General features: G+C 37.5%; 1 protein-coding gene across 1 annotated transcript; it reads right to left on the bottom strand.

Moving 5' to 3' along the window:
• Nucleotides 1–22,595: 22,595 nt before the first annotated feature.
• Nucleotides 22,596–24,605, bottom strand: LOC149834109 (uncharacterized). Its single transcript, XM_090009282.1, has one exon. The coding sequence runs from the start codon at nucleotides 24,603–24,605 to the stop codon at nucleotides 22,596–22,598; it is 2,010 nt and encodes a 669-aa protein (XP_089865408.1).
• Between the last annotated feature and the right edge of the window lie 2,163 nt (nucleotides 24,606–26,768).

The following is a 26,768-nucleotide window of genomic DNA, read 5'->3' as shown; positions in this document are numbered from 1 at the left end:
AGGCCAAAACTCAACCCATTTACAAACAGGCCATGCCTTGGAGCAGCCCATGGGCTACAAGGCCAATCCGTTGGCCCTGAATTACCTAATTAATTATCCAGAATGTAAGCTGGTAAATTTTATTATTTACTTAATTAGTTGCATTAACCTTATGAAAACTAAAAAGATAATTAGTTGAGTGCATGGTAAGTTAACTATTATTATTTATCTAACTAGATGCATGATTTTTAAACAAATATTAATTAGGTGCATTGGACTGTTGGTTTACCATATGCAACATTGTCTTTGATGAAATAGGTGAAGATTTTGCATGTCTATAATATACATGAAATATGGGGGTGTTTAATATGATGATGCATTAATATGGAAGCATCCATCTAAAATAAATGGGTTTGGGTCAGGCTTGACTGACCTGCTGAAAATTCACTGGGCCAGGTCATGGTTGCTTTCCAAATTCAAGCCCTTTAAGAACAGGGCCTGAATCTGGCCCATTACCAAATGGGCCCGGTTGTTTTTTAGTCAGGTCATGTTCAAAGCATGACATGCCGAGCTCCAAAAGGTCCTGAGTCGGGCCAGCCCAGCCCGATGCCCACACCTAACTGTGAGATACAAACATGTGATGTTCCATGGTTATGACAAACTCAACCAGTTCATCCATACAAGATGAATGATCATACTGTACAATAATTTTGATGTGTTTTTTCAAATGCCCTATAAATTTTGAAATCTGCTAATGTCCAATTTTGTAGGTTTTTGACCTTTTTACCCTTAGCACGAGCAAATCTCTTGATTTTTGTGCATTACATCGCAACGCTCTCCTGATGTTGCTAAATTTTACTAAAAATAAAATTTGCATGATATTTTTGCAGGAATCACTAATTTTGCACATAATGCAAAAATGACTTTACATCCAACAAAGTAGATTTGCATAATGAACATCGGCATCTTCAATGTCTCACAAGACACATGCAGAATTATGAATTGCACCACACTTCTTACAAAAATTCTTTTCTTGTAAATTTCATCAAGAATTTTGTGTTGGTGGTTGCGAAAGTCTACTTTTGATGTAGAATTTTTGTGACTTTTGCATATATATATAGGCGTTTAGAGTATGAATTTCATCAAGAGTTTTTCGTTGATGGTTCTAAAATTTCTGAAATGTTTGTGAAATTCTTGATAGACTTGCGAAAATCATGAAGTTTCACTTGAGGTAATGCAAATTTCTTTTTCAACGTGAGAATTTTGCAAGCATTAAAAGCGATGTTTTATTTCTTAAAACCTTTTATCTATAACCCAGAGTTATTTTTACATACCTTAGGGTTGTTGTGGTCCCCAGACCTCTTGATCATCTAAAAATTTGTTCTTATCATAGAGAACGTGAACGATGATGATGTAGAATTGATAGGAGGTCTATAGCTTTAACGAATTGTGATAGCCGGATGTGTTGGACGATGATGGTGTAGAATCGTTGGTATAGTGTATTTTATCTCCATCAATACAGAGTTGATGCATCTCACAATCAACATTTGATCATATGGTATGGGTGAGATAGAAAAAATCAGGAAAACAACACAGAGTATATAATCAACGATGATATACTGTGTTTTCTCTCCATCAAAGATGCGGTGATATGCAACATTCTTAAGGCTCAAGAGATTAAGGTACTTCTGTATATACTTTGTTTTTTCTCTATCAAAAAGGCAGTGAGAAACAGCATTCTTGTAAAAGAATAAAATGAATACAATGTATGAGCGACTTCATTTTATGAATGAATAGAATAAATATAATGTACTACCATTCGTTCATTTTATGAAAGAATGACATGAATGCAATGTATGAGCAACTTTATTTTGTTTAAGAATGAAATGAATGCACTGTATGAACTTGATTTCGTAAAAAATAAAATGAATGCAATGTATGAGCAATTTTATTTTTGTAAAATGATGAAAAATGTACATGTATACATGCGAGTTTCCTTCAAAATAAGTGAATTTTCTTATTATATGCAAAATTTTGTAGGAGGATGCAAAATTTACACGTATACGTAACAGATCGCATGTATATAAAATGTCAATTTTGTATATAAATTTGCATGTAAGTGAATTTTCTTATGTGCAAAATTTCGCAAAGGGATGAAAAAATTGCATGTATACAAAACAAATCACATGTATACAAAACATGTGAATTTCTTCTAAATTTGTGAATTTTTAACTAAATATATGAATTTTCTATGCAAATTTGCATGCATACATATAAATTTCTTATACAAATTTGCACATATATATGCAATTTTTTTTATGAAAATCTGCATGTATATATGTGAATTTTCTTCAAAAATATGCAAATTTCTTATATAAAAAAATTTATCAAATATGTGATACTTTTGCTTTAAATTTCATTGTTACAAAACAGATCTGCATGTTTAATACTAAAATTTACCCACAAACATAACAAAACAACTACAAATTTTGTAAAGCTAACATGCAAAATTACAACCAAGTTTTTAAATACAATCATGAATGAACTTTACATCCAAATGACATCTAAGTTTTTGTTCATTCTATCAAAATTACATCTACGTTTTTTATTGTCAAAATAGAATATATATAACCATCAATATATACTCCTCAGGATTGTCCAAAGCTCAGGTAACTTCTCGGCATTCGACATCTCATCATTTGATGTCCTTTATTTCTTCCCCCTCAGCCATCTCTTTTGCCCACTAAAAACGAGTATTCTTCCTCTCATGTTTATATAATTTCATCATATGCTTCCTATTAATAGATACATCATTATGAAAAAATAATTGTAAACAACTAACAATACATAAAAAAATAAACAAAAAACAAAACATGACATATAACATACTGGAGTGAAATTTAATTTTTTGCCTAAGTCCATGTATTACATTTACATTAGGTCAAATATTTCACAATCATATACCAAGTCAATGACAAATACATATACAAATTGAGTTAACAAACATGTGAAAGTAATTATAAATTTGTTTGTCAAACCAACCTGCAAAAAATAAACCTGCAATATAATATTTAACCTAACGAGTACTTGAAAAAAATAATCACATTATTGAATAAGTAATGTTATCGTATAATATCTTCAACATCTTGATCAACAAGATATATACAACAAACATAAGACATTGAAGCAGTTCATTGAAAAACACTATATAAATTAAAAATAATAATTCATTAAAAATCACTAGCTAAATACTTTCTCAAAGCATATAATACTCATAGATACTTTTATGAGTGTTTTAGCCTATTGTGACCAACCTCGCCACATACACAACACTTATATGGCGACACATCCTTGTGTTCTGTTCTTCGACTCTTAACCTTAGGTTGCCCTGATTTAAGTCTCACTTTTTGTGGATACACCAAAATAAGGGTTAGAAAAATGATGTGTGAGATATTATCCACCATAAAAAAGAATAGATAGATACTATATGCAACTCGATACAATTCAATTATGAAGAACTTATCACAGTAATCCTCTGATAGCTTGCTCTCGTACAAAATGCATGAGATTGCATGTAAGCATGAAATCCTATTAACATGCCACTCTTGACACAAGAATGTCTGCTTTTCAAAATCAATAATATAGTTGTGAGATTGATCGCGGGCTTCGTACCGACGTCGAAGGCAATGCACTACTTGCAAATGTAGTAGTTATGCATTTCTCTTAAGTTCATCTAGCTTCTCTTTTATCTTAGGCATAACAATGCTTGATATTTTCTGCTTGCTAATCTTTCTTTTCTCATAAAGTTTCATCATCATGAGACGAAGCTTCTCAATAAGAGGCACTAGGAGCTTGTCACGTATGGGGAGATTCCACAAATTGAAATTCTTCACTATATTAGAGGTTAAGCATCATTACCTTCTTGGTGAAAAGTATCTCTTAGTCCAATGTTTCTCGATAATTTTTTCAGTCACATACAAGTATGTGGCTTCAACTTGCACCTGGATCTTTTCTATAAAATAATTGCATTATTGTCTTGTGGTTGATCGGGTTGCACTCCACGAGAGTGCACTGAGTGATGAACCAAATTTCATAGAAAATTTCTCTAAGGTACTTCATGCAAAATTCAACATGACATCTAGGTTATATATGAGACATCATATTGAAGCTCTAAGTGTCTATCGAAGACAACTATCAACTCTACTTTATCTTTGTATTTATCATCGTTGAAGCGTGAAAATTTTGCCTTTAAATGCCTCAAAAACAATACCCACAACTCTTTATCTACAAATACAAATGCTACAAGAAACATTTAACATCAAGATCAATACCATGTGCCAACAACAATATACCCATATATTTTTTTTAAGAATGTATCATCTACTATAAAAATTGGAGTGCATCATTTCAAAAATTCATTGATGCATCGATGGAAGGATAAGAACATATGCTAAAATCATTTTTTTTATTGGTCTTAGTAACGCATAGTGATTCGCAGTTAGCCATCATCAAATGATTGCAATTGGTGGGAAGCATCCTAAAGAATTCTTCAAATGAGCCATATATCATCTCTCTGGTCAATTCTCGTCTATGCATGCTTGCTTGTAACTAACCTCAATATCTTTCTCATGATTTATGTCATTTGTGATTTCTCGAGTTACCATGCAACCGTCGATGAATAACACGTGAAATCCACTTTGAAGTCATTTTTTTTCACTATGAGGTCGTCTCTTGACTCACCCCATGTATGCTCCCTTTAATACCTCTTCACTAAAAAGAATGGTACTCCAGTTTTCTTTATACAGTGGATCTTTCAACGACAATCAATCATATTCTATGAGTTCTTTCTTGTGCGTGCAGCTTTGCAAATTTTGCTTTATAAGTATTTCTGATCACATAAACTTTCAAAAACTCGATAACATAGCAAAAACTGAGAAAGTAAAAGAAAAAAATAGCGTTAAATTTATGACTAAACATCAGGTTGGATTGCCCGTCAAGCTTCAAGTACCCAGCCCTACTCAAGTCGAGCTTAGGCCCAAATTTAAGGAACCCTCTCAAATAAAATTGGGCATAGCCCAAACTGACAACTTATTGGTTTGGGCTCGAGCAGGGATCCTGGCCCAACTCGAGCCCTTACTATCCTAGCTTTAAAAAATATAAAAACTCAAGAAACTTTAAAAGCAATACCCTTAAATGGAGTCCCCATTCAAATTTCAAAAAATGGGGCAAGACAATTGTTATGCCTCCCCTTCCCGTCTTTCTTTTATAGTTTTTTTGCTCTCTCTCTCTCTCTCTCTCTCTCTCTCTCTCTCTCTCTCTCTCTCTCTCTATATATATATATATATATATATATATATATATATATGGTAGCACAATGGAGGTTGTGAGCTCTCCACAATATAATGAAGGTAGTGAGCCCTCTCTCTCTCTGCACGATACACAATGGAGCTGTGCAAGGGGTGGGTCCACCACATAAAAGTGAGTAGTGGGGTAGCGGATAGACTACAGGAAGGGACGGTGGTGGTGAACAAAATGACAGCCAAAAAAACTCTCTCTCTCTAGCCTATCGTTTTCAATCAAGCTTATCAAATTTTTGAGTTTATTGTTGGGTCTTGGACATCACTGTGAAAACCCAACCCAATAAGTGTCAAGTCGGGCTCGGTGGTTCCTCGGAGCATCCATGCCTGTCAAGGCTTTACTAATCGGGCAGGACCGGCCCGATGTCCACCCCTAGTTAAATTTTTAACATGTAGTCAACTTCAAGAATTGTAGCCCACAAGGGCTCCACTAATCTAGGGGCAACTTGTGAATGTTACCAAGTTGATGGAATTTCAAAAGTTTGAGACCTATGGGTGGCATCCCTTGCCGCAAGGTCAAAGCTGGGGGTACTCAATGGGCAAGGAAGACCTCAAGGGTTTTACCAGCCAATGTGTGGTTGATGAAAGGGGATTTCCCCTTGGACTATCCAAAAAAAAAACTTAAAGAACTGTAGATACACAGGTTAAGCCATCAACAATAATATATGTCCACACTTACCTGCAATGAAGTAACAAGTTATGTGTACCTTACCATTAGAAAAAACACAAATATGTTTTTCAAAAATAAAGACTATATCTAATAGAATATTTGATCACCAATCCCACAATTAGAGAGATTCCGCTTCCATCAACATCAACTCTTTTTTCATTCTCATCAGTGTATTCTAACATGTCACTTTGAGCAGTTTAGTATCATCTGCTTAAGTACTTGGGAGTTCAAAAGCATGAAACTTCATGAACGTCAAAAAATCCATGTCTTGTCAATTATTGTCACATATACAACATGGTTAACACTTCGGATTTTGCATTTGCCAATGCCTGGTGTGTAGTCATATATCTCTTTTGAGTCACAGCTACACTTGCAAAATGAGTATGGAAAGAGCAATTTAGATTGATATGATCATTAACTAAAAGAAATTATAAATAACATACTAAAGAATCCTAACCTGCAAAAAAAGAGAATTTCAGAGTAAAGAGGGAATTAAAGCAATGGTCAAACCTCTTCTAGCTTTCACATCTATATCCAACCTTAGGAGAGCAGCCAAAGTAATGTTTAATTTTTCAGCTACACACCAAAGCACAAAATGCAGAAAAATGAGCAATGAAATAAAGTTCAGTTATCAAGGAACAAAATTAACAGAAGAAAAGAAAGGAGAACATCTTGTTCTGAAATTTAAATCCCTTGAGAGCATTTGGATGATGATCAAAACCATCTCTTTTGGTTTAATTATCCTCATTTTTTGGATTTTCCCTGAAACATACCTGCATCCCCTAATGTAACATCTGTGCAGAAAAGGAACTATTTTCAGCTGCTCAATTCCACCCATGAGAGTGATTGCAATCCTGTATCAGAACCATTTTACTGAAGTTCTGTTATAGTGATTTCATAATCCACTTTCAAATTAGTTGTGAAGGGCACAGGTTGGCATGAGTCTAATAAAGATAGGTTTCATATGGCAGGGAAACTTAAAATCTCTGGTTGTCAAAATTGGACATGGAGATGAAATTTCTCATGTGCAATGACAGATTTGAAAAGAGTCGGTGCATGTCCAGTAACTATGCCATCAATTCCAATCATTAAACCCAGGAAGATACTAAACATTGAGAGGTGAATTATTAATGTCAGGCTTAGACCTAAAGAGGAAGATCTAACAGTCTAGCACAATCAAGTGTAGAGTTATAAGTCTATAGATGTACGTATGTAAAAGGAAATAATAAAAAAAATAATAGAACAAGAACTCACATCATACAGACAAAAAGTTACAATAAGAAAAGACAGTTGACAGAAATAACATTTGCCCCGTGAGCAGTACACTAAAAATCAACCTCAGTGATGCACCTCTACCAACATTAAAACACCAATCTCAGTATATGTTGCTAAGTTAATGAAAGGAGAAAAACCTACAGATAGGGTTCTGTTTCCAGGGAATTGACTGAAAAGTTACTGAAATTGATAAAATTACTCTCTTTTTCTTTTTTGGCTGGCCAGTTGGGTCAGGCAACACATTAGTAGTTTGCTGAAGAACCAGTGGTGCAGTTAAAATTCATATGAATGTTTAAGCTGTGTCACATAGGCATGGGCATGGTTACAGGGTAAGAATGGGTACAAAGACTATTAACATAGAAATTTTTAAAGGATGGGTACAAGGCATGGTTACACACATAAAAAAATGCACAACTGTATTACATTTTAGAGAAAGCTCGATATATAAAGTTGTAGATTGTCAATTATGAACTAGAAAGCTAAAAGACATAAAAAATATATAAATAATTACAATTAATAATAAAAAAATCTAACACTGGATGCTTTTAATCCGGAGTGTTAACCAAATGTTGATTGGATTATAAAATTGACTGTCAAGTCTGAAACCCAGTCATTTCATACACGAAGACCAGTGCAGCTATGGTACAGGGGCCTGGTTGAGTACTGATGTTACAAAGGTTCAAGCTTCACTATCCACATTGAAACCCTTGATCATTACAAGCTCATATTTTTGAAAAAAAAAAAAGAACTGAAAACACTATTAAAAGTGTAAGGTTTACCATAAAGACATAGTAGTGACAGGACTCTTAAAGCCAACCCCATATAGTCAGGACAAGGATTGACGATGATGATGATGATGATGATGATGATGATGATGACGACGATAACATGATAATGACAATTAAAAATAAATGGAAACATCATCTGTTCAGGAATGCCAGATTCCTGTACAGATGATATCATTTCTCTAATTTTTAGTGAATTCTTTTCAGGACTTCATGTCACAAGCTGAAAAAAATATCATTTTCTGCCAAGTGATACATTAGTTGCTGATCTTCTTCAATAAATGTCATATTCTTCTCACTAGTCACTAAAAGTTAGTACAGATGATGTCATTTCATAGCAATTTTTAGCCAGCACCTATTCTTAGGACTTCCCATCACAAGCTGGAAAATTGATCATTTCTGTCTGGTAGCTTTGCATTGTCAAGCTCAAATTTGCAGTTGTCCCTAATCATACATTACTTTCTGCATCAATACTACATTTTTTTGGTTCTTGAAAGATGACCATCTATCTTGGTTAACTTTGTAAAACCATCATGTTCCGATAACCCCACCATAGTCCACCCTTGGTAAACCCACCCAATCACGTTGCTCAAAGTTAGATCTTAGAAGCTCCTCTTAAATCATTGAACAGAAGAATCTCAGCCGAAAAAAACATCAAACTCGTATGCAAAAGGAAAGACATTCAAACACTTCATGATACATTCCACCCTTGTGCTCCCCTTCTTGAGAAAATAATATTTCCTTCTCAATCTGACCGGAAACAAGGGAAAACATTTGATCATGGCAAGATGTGGTACAAACACCTCTTTTTTTTCTCCATTTGCTTGGTTGTTTTTCATGAACCAACCTTAAAGATGTGATCTACATGCATTTTTTAGTGATCGCCTAATTACGACATGAAGACATGTTTTTACAAGGCTTCAAAAATCAATGGCCTACAATGTGTGATACTTGTTCGGGTCAATAAAATCATGTTTTCTCATCGAAAAAACATGATTCAAAAACCGGTTCCTACTATTTGGAACATGCTAAACACATATATGAGGACCAATTGATTCAAAAAAACCTGTGGCTATGACTTTCAGAGGCAACATTAGCAAATGTTTCCCTTAGAAACATTTAACATCAGCTCCCTATTATCCACTGAAGATTGCAGCATATCTTTTCACAAACTCAACATAGTAGTAGTAGTATCTAAAATCTCCACCACATTAGAAATTCACATCCAAAAGTGCTTCCCTTAAATGTCTGAAAATACATATTTATTACATAAATCATACATTGTTTCCAGAAATCCAGCTTGATACTGTTACTTTGCAGGTCTCATGGAAATAACTTGTTGAAAAAGTTGGCCAATCTAGTGATGGTTTTTTTCAATCTTTTTTCAATTGGATGGTTACTCAATTTTATAATGGACAATGAAAACAAACTGAGGCTTAAAAAATAAACTGAAGCTTAGTAAACCATGTAAGTAATGTACGTTTCGGTTGCATTCACAGAAGTTCATGAGCTTCAGCGTTTAACAGCAACAGACACCAAACCTTGCAATATTTTGAAATTTTTGTGTTTTAAAAGGTTTAGGGGAAAAGAAGGGCAAAACATCACATGCACAGAAAACTTCAATTTGAAAGTATCACAGCAGCATTGCAATATTTTCTATCCAAGTTTGGATTTTTCAAATTTCATGTTTTTCCAGTTCTTATTATTATGAAATAAAAAAACATAATATTTTTCAAAAATGACTTGTTTCCCACAGAGTCACTGCCAGACAGATATTAGGGTCTGTTTGTGTGTCATGTGGCACTCTCTCTCTCTCTCTCTCTCTCTCTCTCTCTCTCTCTCTTCTCAATACAAGTACCAGCGGAGATTCTAACATGGTATCAGAGCGGATCTAAGGGCCGAAGAGGTTTCCGACAGGTGCGACGATCAGAGATTTGAGATTTTTCGTCCCTTCTCTTCTACTCTTCTTCATTTCCTTTCTCCTCCTTTCTATTTCTCATTTCTTTCCCTTTTTCTGAAATTTTCTGTGTACCACGTCTCACGTGGGCATGACATTCACGTGGATCTGAGATTCACGTGAATCCAGACTGTGCAAAAAGGGGTGATTCTTGTAATGAAATATGCGGAAAAGTAAAGAGTGCTCTAAGCACTTACAACACCCACTAATGAACAAACAACAAGGGCTAATACCCAAACCCAAAGGAGACAACACAACATAAAAATATAAATGCCTCTTATTGAAAGAGAGAGAACTCTCAAGAGTGAAAAATACAAGAGGGGTTCACCCCTATTTATACACAAAAGGAGGAGGGGAGGAGTGGCCATATGGCCTTAAAAGAAGAGCCACCTAGGGGCTCCCATGGAGTCGTTGGGAGCCCCCAACGGTCACAAATGTGACCGTTGGGGGCCCCATCGACTCCATGGTGGGGCCCCTATTAGGTGGACAAAAAACCAAAAAAATAAAAGATAAAAAATAAAAAAAGAAATATACAAAAAGAAATAAAAGAAACAAGTACCCCTATCGGGTACTTGTGAAATGACTAAAATACCCCTATCAGGTATTTTAGATTATACAAATATATATGTATATAAATATATACATATATATGAATTACATATATTTTAACACCCTCCCTCAAGCTTTACGGGGATATAACTGAAAGCTTGTTAAGGAGAAACAAAAATCGAGGAGCTGCAAGAGCCTTAGTGAAGAAGTCCGCCAACTGGTACTCTGATGTGACGTAAGGTAGTGCTATGGTTCCTCTTAGGTATTCATCACGAACGTAATGGCAGTCCATCTCAATATGCTTAGTACGCTCATGGAAGGTGTGATTGCTTGCAATATAGATTGCGCTTTTGTTGTCGCAACACAGCTTCGAAGGAGTAGAGATGACAATGCCCATATCACTGAAGAGGCTTCTTAGCCATACAAGTTCCATGGTTGTAGTGGCCATAGCACGATATTCTGCTTCCGTCGAGGACAAGGATACTTTGTGTTGCTTCTTGCATCTCCAAGAAATCATAGAGTCACCTAAGAAAACACAAAATCCGGTAGTTGAGGCTCGGTCATTGGGATTTCCTCCCCAATCTGCATCAGTATAAGCAATTAAATCAAGGGACGAGGCAGAGAAAAGAAAAACTCCCTTAGTTATGGTATTTTTGATATATCTGACGATCCTTAAGACTGCACTCATGTGCACAGTTGTAGGTGCATGTTGAAATTGACTGACAGAGTGAACGGCATGAGCAATGTCTGGCTGTGTGATGGATAAGTAGGTTAGAGACCCAACAAGTTGCCGGTAGGGAGTAGGATCCTCGAGAGGTGTTCCATCTTCCAACCTTAATTTTGCATTGATGACTTCTGGGGTTTCTGTCTTCTTATCGTCGGAAATACCGGATTTGGAACAGATGTCAGCAGCAAGTTTCATCTGAGAGAGAATGTACCCTCGAGGAGAGTACGCCACTTCAATTCCTAAAAAATATCTTAAGAATCCAAGGTCAGACATATCAAAATTTTCTTTCAAAACCTTTTTAATATCATTAATGCCTTTCTCATCACTTCCTGTGATGATCATATCATCAACATAAAGTAGTAAAATAACTACTGAAGACCCTGCACTTTTCACAAACAAAGCAGTGTCAGTATAACATGAACGAAAATTCAAACTTGTCATTACATTACTAAATCTATCATGCCAAGCCTTTGGGGCTTGTTTTAAACCATATAATGCCTTTTTAAGTTTAAGAATTTTATTTTTACCAATACATACTCCTGGTGGGGGATCCATGTAAACTTCTTCATTCAATTCGCCATTTAGAAATGCATTCTTAACATCAAGTTGATAGATAGGCCATTTTTTCACTGACGCAATAGCAATAAGAGTCCTAACACTAGTCATTCTAGCAACAGGTGTGAAGGTTTCTTCATAATCTATACCATATTCCTGAGCATATCCTTTAGCAACTAACTGTGCTTTATAACGTTCTAATGAACCATCACTCTTGGTTTTAATTTTGAAGACCCATCTACATCCTATTAATTTCTTTTCAGTGGGTAACGAAGTTATCTCCCAAATTTTTGCTTTTTCAAGGGCACTAAGCTCTAAGTTCATGGCTTCAACCCATTGAGGAATATTTTTGGCCTCATTATAGTGTGAAGGTTCATGAAATGAATGCAACGCAATTAGACATGCTCTATATCTAGGAGTTAGGGACTCATAGGAAACAAACCTATTAGGAGGGTTGGAGATCCGACTGGATCTCCTTAAAGATGTTTCTTCAATGTTGGATCCTTGAGAGTATTTTTCTAAGGCACTTATTTGAGTTTGTTGACCACGCCTAACATATGTTTGGATTGGTCTATTATTCTCATCTATAGCATTATCAAGAGGAATTTCCTCTAGGTCATTCAAAGACTCATTAGAGATTTCCTCTTCTTGAGGAGTCTCATCTTCTTGAGATAGAAGATCAAATAAAAAAGTATATTCACTTTCATCAATATCTTTAGTTTTCACAAAACCATTTTCATTTTCCAAAAATGTTACATCTTTGGATACATAGAGTTTGTTATTTTTCAAGTCAAAACATCTAAAACCCTTTTGATTTTCTCCATAACCCAAGAAAACACATTCAATAGCTTTAGGAGATAATTTGTCCCGTTTATGGGTAAGGACAAAACATTTACATCCAAAGACTCTTAATCTATTGAAGTCGGGTATTCTTTCAAATAGTTTTTCGTATGGAGATGTATTTTGTAAGGATGAAGATATCATTCTATTTATTAAGTAAGTTGAGGTTAAGGCCGCTTCGGCCCAAAAATTCTTTGGAATTTCTTTGGAAATAAGAAGTGTCCTAGTGGTTTCCATGATATGTCTATGCTTTCTTTCGGCCAAGCCGTTTTGTTGGGGAGTCCTAGGGCACGATCTTTGATGGCAAATTCCATTTACTTCTAAATAGTTTTGAAATTCATTTGATAAATATTCTCCACCCGAATCGGATCTAAGAGTAGAGATATTACTTGAAAATTGATTTTTAACTATCATATGAAATTTTTTGAAAAACTCAAAGACTTCGGATTTTAAATTGAGAAAGTAGATCCATACATACCTAGTGTAGTCATCGATGAAAGTGACATAATAGGAGTATCCTCCTTTAGACATGACGGGGGAAGGACCCCAAACATCCGAATGAACTAACTCAAAAGGTCTTTTGGACACAAAAGTTCGGTTTGGAAAAGGAGTAGATTTCATTTTGCCAAAAATACAATTCTTGCAAACAAAATGTTTCTCATTACAAAATTTCTTTCCAAATGAAAAGGAGTACATTTTTGAGAAACTTGGATGTCCAAGTCTTTGATGCCAAATATCAATATTTTTATCTTGGACATGGTTACAAAAAGAGTTAATGGGGAGTTTCAAGTTGCTCATGTAATAGAGATCTCCCCTTCTATGGCCTTGCCCAATCAGCTTCCCGGACCGGAGATCCTGTATAGAGCAATCCTTAGTTGAGAAGGAGATTTTACATCCATGATCGCATATTTGAGCAACAGAGAGGAGATTTAAATTAAGTTGAGGTACAACTCTCACGTTTGGCACAAAGAAGTCTTTTGAAAAGTTTAAGGTTCCAAAACTTTTTACTTGTAAAGATGTACCATCGGCAGTTGAAACATAGGAGTTTTTATAATTATTACATAAATCGGAAAGCTCATTTTCAAGGGGGATCATATGAAAGGAAGCTCCAGAGTTAAGGATCCAAGATGACATACCTGAAGGAGAGGAGGAAGCTACGGCGGCACCCGAAGCTGATGGAATCTTGAGTAGAGTTTGTAGTGCCTCCGATAGTTGAGCAAGAGAAAAAGAGTCTGTTCCTTTGATTGCTTCCTCTTTCTTTTGAGAAGCTTCTTCAACGGAAGCAACTTTATTTTTTGGTGCTTCATTCAACTTAGGGCAATTAGGTCTTATATGACCCGGTTCTTGACAATGATGGCAAATGGCTTTTCTATAGTTGCCATTATAGTTATTTAGCCTTCCAAAGTGTGGAGGTTTGTAGGTTTTCATATGGTTGCCGGGTTTAGATACGGCCAAGACATCATTTCCTCCTTTAATCATGCCAAGACGGGTTTCTTCTTGGCATATTTCGGCAATGGCATCTTCCAAAGGAAGAGGCTTTGATCTATGTAGGAGGGAGGATCTAACTTGTTCATACTCGAGCCTAAGCCCATGTAAAAATTGGAAAAAGTGTTCTTTTTCCATTTGTTCTCTCCTTAATTCCACATCTATACTAGAAACCCATTTTGGTTCTAGCAAGGATAACTCATCCCATAGAGGGCCAAGAGTGCTAAAGTAGTCCCTAACACTCATTTCTCCTTGTTTGATAGTCCGGATTTTTTCTTGAAGAAAGAATTGACGAGCAAGGTCTTTTTGGGTAAACATACCTTTCATGAAGAACCATGCTTCATTTGCCATCCGAAATTTGGCAATGTTGGCGCAAATCTTAAGCTCCACATTGTTCATGAACCAAGCAAGAATCTTGGCATGCTTACTTTCCCAATCTTCTATTTTAGATTGGAGATCTTCAATGGCCTTCATGCGGGCATCTCCTTCAAGAGCTTTTTCTTGATCGCCTTCCATCTTAGTTAGTTGGAGTTGTGGTTCCGGAATGGTGCCCATAACGTATCCCCAAAGCTTTTTCCCTTTGAGGTTGTTTTCCATGGCGGCGGCCCACATCATGTAGTTGGATCCATTGAGCTTGAAGAAGAGATCAATCTTTTGTTCTCCTTCCATAATAATCACACTTAAAAGGATAAAAGAAGAGAGAAACAACAAGAAACAAATATAGCTACACAACTAGCTATATTAAGAAGAAGAGCATACACAAGGCTCTGATACCATGTAATGAAATATGCGGAAAAGTAAAGAGTGCTCTAAGCACTTACAACACCCACTAATGAACAAACAACAAGGGCTAATACCCAAACCCAAAGGAGACAACACAACATAAAAATATAAATGCCTCTTATTGAAAGAGAGAGAACTCTCAAGAGTGAAAAATACAAGAGGGGTTCACCCCTATTTATACACAAAAGGAGGGGAGGAGTGGCCATATGGCCTTAAAAGAAGAGCCACCTAGGGGCTCCCATGGAGTCGTTGGGAGCCCCCAACGGTCACAAATGTGACCGTTGGGGGCCCCATCGACTCCATGGTGGGGCCCCTATTAGGTGGACAAAAAACCAAAAAAATAAAAGATAAAAAATAAAAAAAAAGAAATATACAAAAAGAAAGAAAAGAAACAAGTACCCCTATCGGGTACTTGTGAAATGACTAAAATACCCCTATCGGGTATTTTAGATTATACAAATATATATGTATATAAATATATACATATATTTTAACATCACGTGGATCTGAGATTCACGTGAATCCAGACTGTGCAAAAAGGGGTGATTCTATTTCACGTGAATCGCTGAAATAGATTCACGTGAAACACAGAAACGACCACGATCCCTATTTGAGATTTTTTTTTCTCGTTTGGTATTATCTGATTTGTCTCATTTGCCTAATCTCCTCCACGCATCTATTTTGCATATTCAGATATTCCAGCCTTTCTCGGTGACAGTTTTTTTTGCTGTGTGATTTTCCTTCCTGATTCTTATTTTCTACATTTGCCAGAAAACATATCTAACATGTGAAAGTGTTTTTCATCACGTTAATCTCCAATCTTTCAAGAGTGTAAAGGAAAGTTCAGGTCTGACTATATTCTGAATCTGACAGCCTGTGATCTCCAGTTCTTTAAAAAAAAAAGGTTGAGCACTTCGTGAACACTCTTGTTGAATTTTATTTCTCAATGGATCCTTATTCTTCTCAATCGAATCTTTCTTCAAGCTTTCTCAATCAACTCGTTTCTGAAAAGTTGAATACCTCAAACTTCTTGATTTGGAAAAGACAAACTATTCCTTTTATAAGGAGCCAAGGTCTCTTAGGTCACCTGGATGGAACCACTCCAGTCCCACCAGAATTTGTCCCGAGAGAAGAGAAAGATGATAAAGGGGCGAGTTCAATTGTGTATGTAAAAAATGCAGAATACCTCAACTGGAAAAGGAAAGATCAATCAGTAGTTGTATACATCACTTCTACCTTGTCTCAAGAGGTCCTTGTTGCCATCCCTGACAATTATACAGCCCTGCAACTCTTGGAGCGATTGGTTCAGACGTATTCACAGGTTTCACAAGCGAGTATGGTTTTTCTCAAGAGGGAATTTCGGTTGCTGAGAAAAGATTCCATAACCATCATGGAATATTTGAACAAGATAAAGATTATCACAAATCAACTTTCAGTTATAGGATGTGCGGTAAGTGACAGTGACATGGTGCAACAAACTCTGAGTGGATTGGGATCTGACTACAATATGATCATCACTTCACTATTGTGTCTGCTTGTCCTTCCAACCTTTGATGAGCTACAAGCTAAATTGATCCAGTATGAAATGACTCTGAAGGATTTTTCTATAGAAACTCATGTTCACACAAATCCCCAAGAAGTTTTTGCCACAGGAGTGACTTATGGTCGAGGACGAGGACGAGGACGAGGGTGGCAAGGGCGAAGTGGACACGGAGGACATGGTTTGCTTCCCACTCCAAATATGTTGACTCATGCGCAGGGACAAAGACCCATCCTCACTTGCTTCCTTTGTAACAAAAGGAGGCATATCAAGGCGAATTGTTGGCATAATCCAGAAAATAAAGGAAAGGCTTCACAAACATAAACCAAAAGAAAGTTCACAAATATTAGAGACAGTGGAGAGATTAAAGATGTGCTGATATCTGCCTTGTCAGAGTTGAAATTGAAGCAAAGTGATGAAGGCACTTGGTTTGTCGACTCAGGGGCAACAACTCATGTGAGAGGCGATGCAGGTAAACTTTCTAACCCTATTTCTTATTTTGGCAAGAGTAAGATTGTCACTGGTGATGGATCCCACCATCCTGTTTCTCATGTTGGAAAAAATGTCATTCTCATGTCACATTCTACTCTTAAACTTTCTGATGTTCTTCACGCTCCCGACATCAAGAAAAATATTGTCGTTGTTTCCAAACTTATTGATGATAATCATGCCTCAGTTGAATTCGCTCCTTTCTCTGTGCAGGTCAAGGACCTACGCACGAGGGAAACATTCGTTGAAGGAAAGAGACGAGGCAATATGTATGTCTTTGAAGAAGCTTCATGTCATTCCGTCTGCCCTGCTCATCTGGATTCGAAGCCTTCATTAGAGTCGTGTTCCTCCTCTTCTGCAAATGTTTTTAGTATTTCTGAATGTAATAGGCCTTTCTTATGGCATAGTCGATTAGGACATTGTGGGAGTCATTTTAATGAGAAACTTGTCTCTAATAATCTCATTCCAAAAGAAAGTCTCAATGGGGATGAGAAAAGTCAGAAGTGTCCCAGTTGTCTTTCATGCAAAAGTCATGTATTGCCTTTTCATTCCATTAATAAGAGAGCTTTGAAACCTTTTGAGATAATTTGTTCTGATATATGGGGACCCGCCCCAATTGTCTCTAGATTTGGGAGCAGATACTACCTAATCTTTGTTGATAATTATTCACGATACACTTGGATATATTTCATAATAAATAAGTCAGAAGTTTTCCCTTTGTTTCAAAATTTTCTTTCCTTGGTTAAAAATTAATTTTCTGAGTCCATACAATTTTTTCAATGTGATGGAGATGGGGAGTTCTCATCCCGTGATTTTATTTCTTTTCTTCAAAATAACGAAATAGGAAGGGTGTCTTGTCCACACACCCCTCAACAAAATGGGATTGTTGAGCGAAAACATAGGCATATCGTTGAAAGTGCCATGAGTATGATTCATGACAGTAATCTTCCCATCAACCTATGGACAGAAGCTTTTCATTATGTCGTACATGTGATAAATAGACTACCTATGGTTGTTCTGAAAAATAAGTCTCCTTATTACTGTCTTTTTGGAGCTCACCCTAGTTATTATGATTTGCGTGTCTTCGGATGTGTTTGTTACGTGCATATTGATCAGTCCCTAAGAAACAAGTTTCAGGACAATGCTCAGAAGTGTAGATTTGTGGGATACGCAGATGATTACAAAGGATATAGGTGTTATAATCCAACCAACAGGCGCATCAGAATCTCAAGGAATGTTATCTTTGATGAGCAAAATTTTGATCACAGAGACGACACAACAGTTATGTCCCCTGACACAACTGAAGTTTACTATCCTTGGCTGAGTTCAGAACTTTTTGCTAGTTCCAATGAAGTCTGTTCCCCCAATTGTATGGGGCAAGAAGAAGAGATGTTTGAGAACACTGGGACATCATTCGTACCGAGCAGATATAAAGGCATTTTCTATTCTAGACAGAGACCGAAAGCATCAAGTCATCCAGATCATGCCTCAGTCGCCAATCCTACTTCCTCTCATACTCTTGAGGTCAGAAAATCAAATCGCATACGACATCCTATCGATAGATGGGTCAGCTATACCAACTTCTCCTTGGATCTTCAGCTCTTTTTAACTGCACTCAATAAGGAAGATGAGCCCATTATGTACTATCAGGCAGCCACTTCTACCAAATGGGTAGAAGCCATGAATGATGAAATGAAGGCCCTACATGAATGTGGAACCTGGGAAATTGTACGCAGACCACCTGACAAAAATGTTGTCGGATGCAAATGGGTCTACAAAATAAAGTATAAGCCAGATAAAACCATTGAACGATACAAGGCAAGACTTATGGCAAAAGGGTTCACCCAAGAAGCAGGGCAAGACTATGATGAGACCTTCAGTCCGGTGGTGAAAATGGGAACAATTTGAATTATTCTTTCCCTGGTTGTTGAACATGGATGAAAGTTGAGTCAGCTTGATGTGAAAAATGCATTCTTGCATAGGGATTTGAAGGAGGAAGTTTACATGGAACAACCCCCTGGATATTAAGAACAAAATTATAAAACCCATGTGTGCAGGCTAAAGAGAGCTATCTATGGTCTAAAACAAGCATCTCGTTCTTGGTTTGATAGCTTCTCGCTTGAGATTCAAAAACATAGATTTTCATGTTCCGTACTGTATTACTCATTATTTATTTTTAGAAGCCAGAATGTGACCACTCTACTATTAATTTATGTTGATGATATTGTCATCACAGTAAACTCCGAAGCTCACATCAAAAAAGTAAAAAACTTACTAGGTCAGAGGTTCAAATGAAAGATCCTGGTGTCCTGCGCTATTTTCTTGGTGTAGAAGTTGATAACCAGGCTCATGGCATGACGCTCACTCAGCACAAGTACACCGTAGATGTTCTCAGCAAGGCAGGCATGAAAGACTGCAAACCTCTAGGAACTCCAAGTGTGCTTCACCAAAAACTTAACGCTCATGATGGACATCTGTGTGAGGACCCCACCAGGTATCGCAATCTAATAGAAATGTTACAGTATCTCACATTCACTTGTCCTGATATTGTTTATTCAATCAATCAAGTGTCTCAGTTTATGCATGCACCACGTACTGGACATATGGAAGCGGTTAAGAGGATTCTTAGATATCTGAAAGGGACTATTGGGGATGGATTGATATATTCACCACAGTCATATGGCAAGGATGAGCATGAACTTACTGTATATTGTGATACAGACTGGGCAGGAGATCCTGATGAACAAAGATCCACATCAGGATATTGTGTCTTAATTGGAAGAAATTTAGTCTCCTGGAGCAGTAGAAAATAAAAGGCTATCGCTAGATCAAGCACTGAAGCTGAATATAGATCCATGGTTGCCGCTACTGCCGAAGCCACATGGATCAAGCATCTACTAACTGAAGTAGGAGAAAAGATCTCACATTCTATCTTGCTATGTGACAACCAAGGTGCTCTCAACATGTCATTCAATCCAGTACATCACAGTCGTGCTAAGCACATTGAGATCGACCAACACTTTGTGAGACAAAAAGTTGAAGAAAAAGAGATTGAGCCTGAGTTCGTCAATATTGAAAGACAAGTTGCAGACATATTTACAAAGGGCTTAACAAAGGATCGTTTTTGGATGCTTAAAGGCAAGTTGTTCATGGTCCAAAACCATGATCAACTTGAGGGGGGGTGAAAAAGTGGTATTCTGGGTCATTAGGACCCGACCCAAGTCCATTGTATGTACAGTCTGGATAGGACCTGAGTCATGTAAAGTTTGTAATGTTTTATTTTATTCGGGTCTGGACACACCAGACTCGGATCCATATTATTGTAATGTAAACTTATTAATACAAGCTTAGGTCACGATTTCAGTTGTTGAAATCGTGACAGCCGCAGCCCCTCTTACCTTTCTTCTTTTGCTCTCTCTCTCTCTCTCTCTCTCTCTTCTCAATACAGGTACTAGCGGAGATTCTAACAATGTCAAGACCTATGTGGTCAAAATTGGCAGTAAGCGCCTAGTTGCCTTAGGCATGGGGTCAGTGCCTTAAAAGGTCTTGATCAGTTCAACTAGTCCCTGCCTAGGCCCAAACTTTTTTTTTACCATCTCTAAGTATGTATATATATAACTGTATTTTTTTAGATGTATATCAACTCTTTTTATTTTGATATATAAATATATACTCTCTTTTTTCAGATATATGTATATATAGGCTTTATATGTATGTATGTGTGTATGTATAGATTTTACAAGTCTTATACAAATATATATTATTGTAAGTTTTGCATTTTTTAAAATCTTTTTCTTTTTGGTTCCGATTAGGCATTTTAAACATCTGCCACCTAGGTGCTGACTAGCACTTTTGACTATATAGGCCAAGACTATAAAAAACTCAAGGTACTACATCTTAGAGCATGCATATGGTGGAGGGAGATTCTTGAGGATGTTCCACTGCAATAACTCATAGCGGAAGGCACAAGAAGGGGCGACGGGCAAATGGTGAAGACAACATTGGAGGGAAGAACTAACCGAAACTTAATTGAGCTCTATGTCACATAGGTGCAGGTGCGGATACGGCGATGCGGCACTTTAAAAAAACTTGAGTGCGGGGGTGTGGGGAGTGTGTGTGTGTGTGTGTGTATAATTTTTAACAGTTTTAAGTTAACACTACGTGTATGTGTGTGCATGTATGTATATATATATATATATATATATATATATATATATATATATATACATATATATATATATATATATAGAGAGAGAGAGAGATAAAACTGGACTTGGTTAGGGTTAACTGAATCTAATTTTGGACGGAAATGGACGTCAGTGTGGTTGACTTTACCTGAGACAAAGGAATCCGTACCCAAGGGTGTGGTCCCTGTGAGATTTCGTGTTACATAGATTGAGCCACATTACGTTAATTTCTTTTCTAAATTTGATAGATTCAAATGTATTTGGATTAGAAAAGAGTGCATCTATAGTGCGGTGCACCTTGAGAAGCTTGGCATCCTAGGGTGTGATCGTTTTTGGGATAAACCACCTGACGGGTTTCCTTCGGCATTGTAATGTGTAATGAAATGTCTTGATGTAACAGGTCGGGGCCCGCCTAACCCCAGCTTGCCAATCCAAAAATAAAAAACTATAAAACCTAAGTTCTTCTATGTATAATATAATTTGATGCAATTAGTTACCATTGTGACACAAATGGTTACTGTAATACAGATATGAGAGAGAGAAATGCGGATAACCCAATTTGGGTATATAAACCAAATAACACACTAAGTTGGTCCTCAAAATGTCACACCAAAACACATGCATGCTCACATTGCATTGGTTTGTGCATTAATTATCCTTGAACCACTAAAATCAGATGTAATGCTATAAACCACGTATGCAGTTAGCAATACATGCACAATTTGAAGTAATAGCTTCATCATCATAAATGTGAACTTATCTTGCCAATGTGAACTGGAAATAAGAATTTGTATGTGAACTAACAAGAAAGAAATACAATGCATATCCAAAATAAGAAATATAATTTGTGCCCAAACCTGTTGTCTAGAAGCTTCAATGATGTTAAGTTCATCCCGAGTGTTGCCTGGCTGCACAATTGCACTTATCAATGCTCGTCTTCTTGAACAGCTGATGATTCAACACTTACAACTTCTTACTACATTAAGATGAGAGTAGAAGGCTAGCAGACTTTCACAATCTTAAATTATGGCAAGAATAGAGCAACAATGGCAATATTTCACCAAGTTCACATATCATTGAAGTTCATCAGCATGTGCTAGAAGAGTTTAGTACATATGAGCATTTAGAAACCATCAATGAAGGAAAGCTGTTTGATTATCACAGATTCATATTTCAAACACCAAATGCTGTATCAACAAAACCGACCTGTAAATGGTGCCTTGATCAAAACAATGCTGTTGCATATACAGTTTCAGGGACCTCAAGTTTCAATTATAGAACCTTAAGCCTCTGGTTTAAGTTCATCTTACCAACGAAAATCTAAAACCATAAACAAAATTAGCCCTAGAAGATCTACAATATAACCATATCCATTCAATAAAACATGGTATGGAGCGGCACAGTATGTGGGACCGTCTTAGCTTTTTTCAATTGTCATAGCAGCAGGGTCAAGCTGTAAACAGTTACTCGGGAGACCACGATCCACATTACCAAAAAGTTCCTTGAAAGGCACAGAGTGGGAGAACCTAAGATTTTCATCAACAGGCACTACTTTTCTTTTCTGTTCTCTTCGAAAAACAGAAACATGATTGTTCAATTTGGCAAGTAGAATCACCTCAAAGCCAACATTTGCATCGAAGTCTGCCGCTATTTCAACCATCTCATATACATGTACTACTTCTGAAGGTTCTGATCCATTCCATGACGCATTCCATTCCTTATAAAGAGCCCAAACCTCTCCTTTGACGGGCATTACCCTGAAATTCCCATCCAGTGTGTTCTCCCAGTAATGAATCTGATGAGAGAAGGATTCAAGACCATTCACAGTCCTAGTATCACCAGGCTTGAATTCTCCAAAACCCAAGTAGAAATCAGCATCAATCCAATCTGCAATAGCTTGAGACTCATCTGTCTTTGCCTCCAGCCACTGAATTTTCACCTTGAAAGGATGCCTAGACACCACGTGTTTAATATATGCATAGAAGCGGGGCATCTTATCGTCATCGTCATATAAAGCCCAGACCTGTCCTTCTTTAAATTTATATGCAGATACGTCTTCACTAAAACTATAAAAGTCGGCATCAGGAACAGTCATCGCTGCCCTCTTCCTGCCCTGCGACTTCTGGCTCTTATTAGAATGACAATAATCAACCCTTTCTTTCTCCCTTGTTCTCTTCCTCGCTGGTGCGTTTTCTGCAGGCCGTTCTCCACAGCTACTGCTGCCCACTTCTGTTACTTTTGCAGGCGTTACATCTTCTACAGATTTTTCACGCTGGCTGTCATCAATCGGCTTCTTTCGCCTTGTTTGTAATGTAGCTCGTTCTGCCTTTTCATGTTTGCCGTCTAAACGTACCCTCCCTCCCGTCGTGGGCACTGCATTTTCTGCAGATTCTTTGCATTGGCCATCAAAACTCGCCTTCGTTTCCCTTGTGGGCACTGCATTTCTTGTGGAGTTCTTGCACTGGTCATCGCTATCCACCTTCATTTCCCTCGTGGGTATCGTACTTTCTGCAGATTTCTTGCACTCGCCATCTTCATTAGTCTTCACTCCCCTAGTGGGAATCGCAGTTTGTGCTGTTTCCCCGCTCTTGCTGTGGCTGTTCGACCACGTTTTCTTGGCGGGAATTATGTTCTCTTTGATATCCTCACGCTGGCTTTTGGTATCCTCCCTTCTTCTTCCCTCCCCTGTCACGTTTTCTTTGAGTTCTCCACTTTGGCTGCTACTATCTTTCACCCCATCCGAGCAAGAATCCTTCTTACCCCGCGGCAATGGTCCATCAGAATCCCTACGCGAAGAAGACACCTCGACTGCGTTTATCTTAGCAGCAACGAAAAGCTTATTGCAAAACTTGCACGGAATGAGGTAGTCAAGCAACTGCTCCACCACCTCGGAGACCTTCCTACAGTGGGGACAATGGGCCGTCAAGAACACCACAGCACTACCGGAATCAGTAGGTGGCCGAGGCGGCGCGGAATGGGCGTCCTGGGGAGGGTGGCGAGCCGGCTTGATGCGAGGATTGGCCCTCTTGGCATCGTAGGCAGCCCGGGCGGAAGCGTTCGAGAGCACTGCCCACGCCTGAGCAACGAGCTTGAAAGCCTCTCCGGCAGAGTGAGAGGCGTTCTTGTCAGGATGCAGAAGCAGGGCCATCGCGTGGTACTGCTTCTTGATGAGGGGGAGAGGGGCGGAGGAGTCGGAGAGGCCGAGGACTGCGTACCAGTCGGGCTCGGCGCCGGAGCTGCGGTCGGAGGCGGCAGCGGCAGCGAGGAGGACGTCAAGGAGGGTGAGCATTTGGGGAATGCGGGGGAGGGAAGGGAAGAGGCGCTGGGCCTTCTGCACTAGCCGCCGGGCTCCCTCGAGGTCTTGCTTCTGCAGCTTCGCCTCCGCTAGCTCCAGAGCTCGGAGGGCATCCTCCCTATTGCATTCCATGGCGGTGGTGGTGTTACGGACGCCACCCTCCAGGCAAAGGGTGAGAGGACGGCCCTCCCTCCCTCCCTCTCTCTCTCTCTCTGGTCTGATCTGCAAAAGTTCTCTTTTGAAGTCTGCAACTCTTTTGAGTTTTCCCGCCTGTTGGTGTGTGCGGAGGGAAGCTTGGAAATGTCTTTTCCTTCTGTTCTTCCCAATACCCCCTCTTCTGTCCTTTGTTCATACACAGATTCAGTATAATCCAAATAATCATTATACATCATATTTTAACATGAAAAATACAGGAAGTCAGAGAAACAAATGGAGAGTGACACCAAGCAGGAAACACAAAGGAAGCAAAAGAAAATCTATTTGTAAAACAAAGATGAAGGGAGTTTTCCACTAAAAGCAAACTAGTTATATATATTTTGAAAGTAAATTTCCCAAAGCTTCCCCTCATTTCCCAGAAGTGTTGAGTTTCTCTCTTTAGAAACAAGCTTCTTCACGCAGTAAGAAGCTGCTTATACCTATGGTCCAAATCAAGACTTGAATTATGTTAATTTTATAATCAAGACTTGAACTATGTTAATTTTATCTAGAAAAAACTTTTTTTTTTATGGCGAAGAACCTTTGCAAAGAAAGAAAAACCCGACTGGGGCCCTATGACCACCCTGTCTTACATGGCCCACCACTGAAAGCTACAAACAAGCACACTCATGTACTTGTGAGGTTTGAATCGATGCCTTCTCTCAACACACTTGTCTGAAAAATTTTGTACATTGTAAGCCATTGATTTTTCAAGTATTATAAAACTCACTGAATGATTTAGAGTCCATTCCTACTAAGCAAAACATGTCACACTTTGTAAGGTTAGTTTCATGAAAAAAACTAAAAGAATGGAAAATTTAAAGAAATGGTGTTTGTAATTATTCTCTCATGCCCAACTCAAGATCCATTTTATAAATCTAGGTCCCCAACTTAAAAAGCTTGATGAGCTAACATAAATTAAAAAAAAAAGAATAAAGGCAAACAACAAAACAGCCAAAATGGTTGAAAAAATATAATCATTCTAACCATACCATTAGATGTGTCTATTTCAACTCTTCTAGCAAACAATTGGCATGCAACTCTTCATTTCTCACAATTCCCTTCCAACAATGATCAAATATTCAAAGAATTGCTTATCATGTTCAAATTTACTTTGTCCATATACAATGCAGTAGGGGACACATCATTTCTTTTGATCATTTTATCAAACACTTGTCTAATCTTTCAAACATACCACATCACCCTCAAATAACCAATTGGCTTTGATTGGTGCATTGTGGTAACTCCAAGTATCATAAGCAACTCAATTGATCTACTAGAATTAGCTAATTAGGGCTTGAATTATATGAGAATCATCAACTAAGTTCAACCAAAAATCACACACACAGCAGGAGCAGTTGTCATACCTCTTCGGCGAATGCAAATGTCAAGCAACGTTCGGCAGGAAGAGTAGGCAGAGATAGGCAATGATGGATTTCTTGCGTTCTTTTCTTAGGACAGGATCGAAAACTAAGAAAAGAGAATTTTCTTCTTCCAATCCGCTCAAATTAGATCTTTTAATAGTAAAATAAAGAGAACTCACAAAGTAATTTGGGAAATTTGAAAGTAGATGTTGATATCTCTTTGCTTTCATCAACCTCAAATAACTCTCCTATTTATGTTTTGATACATTGAACCCTTATTTATACTAATGGAAAGAAATTATGACCTAATTAGGGTAGGATCCAACTATTAATTGGAGGAGGTAAATACATAAGAAGTACTAGAGTCCATTTTTTATAGAGTATATCAATTATGTCCATTTTGCTTTTTGAATCATCTTCAAACTCCTCTTAGATAAGAAAATAATTTCAATCAAACTTTATATAGTATGTAAAACTTTGACCAGCTTATTTGACCCACTAAAAGAGCTTTATGACACTTGAGGTAATAACATACAAGCTTTGTTAGTTTGCTTAGTTTGTAGTGTAGTTTATAAAATTAGCTTTTCAACCAATATCAAGTTCTCTAAATTTTATTATCAATATACAAAGCATAAAGTTCTCTAAATTTTATTATCAATACACAAAGTTATGCTTTGTTAAAACTGCATGTGTTGATTCTCTTTTAATGAACCCGAACATTGATCCAAATTACCTC

This window comes from Nuphar pumila, chromosome 6 (genome assembly GCF_984573655.1).
Source record: "Nuphar pumila chromosome 6, dmNupPumi1.hap1.1, whole genome shotgun sequence".
Lineage (NCBI taxonomy): Eukaryota > Viridiplantae > Streptophyta > Magnoliopsida > Nymphaeales > Nymphaeaceae > Nuphar > Nuphar pumila.
Note: the sequence above shows the minus strand (reverse complement) of the source record. Positions and strands in the feature narration are given on the sequence as shown.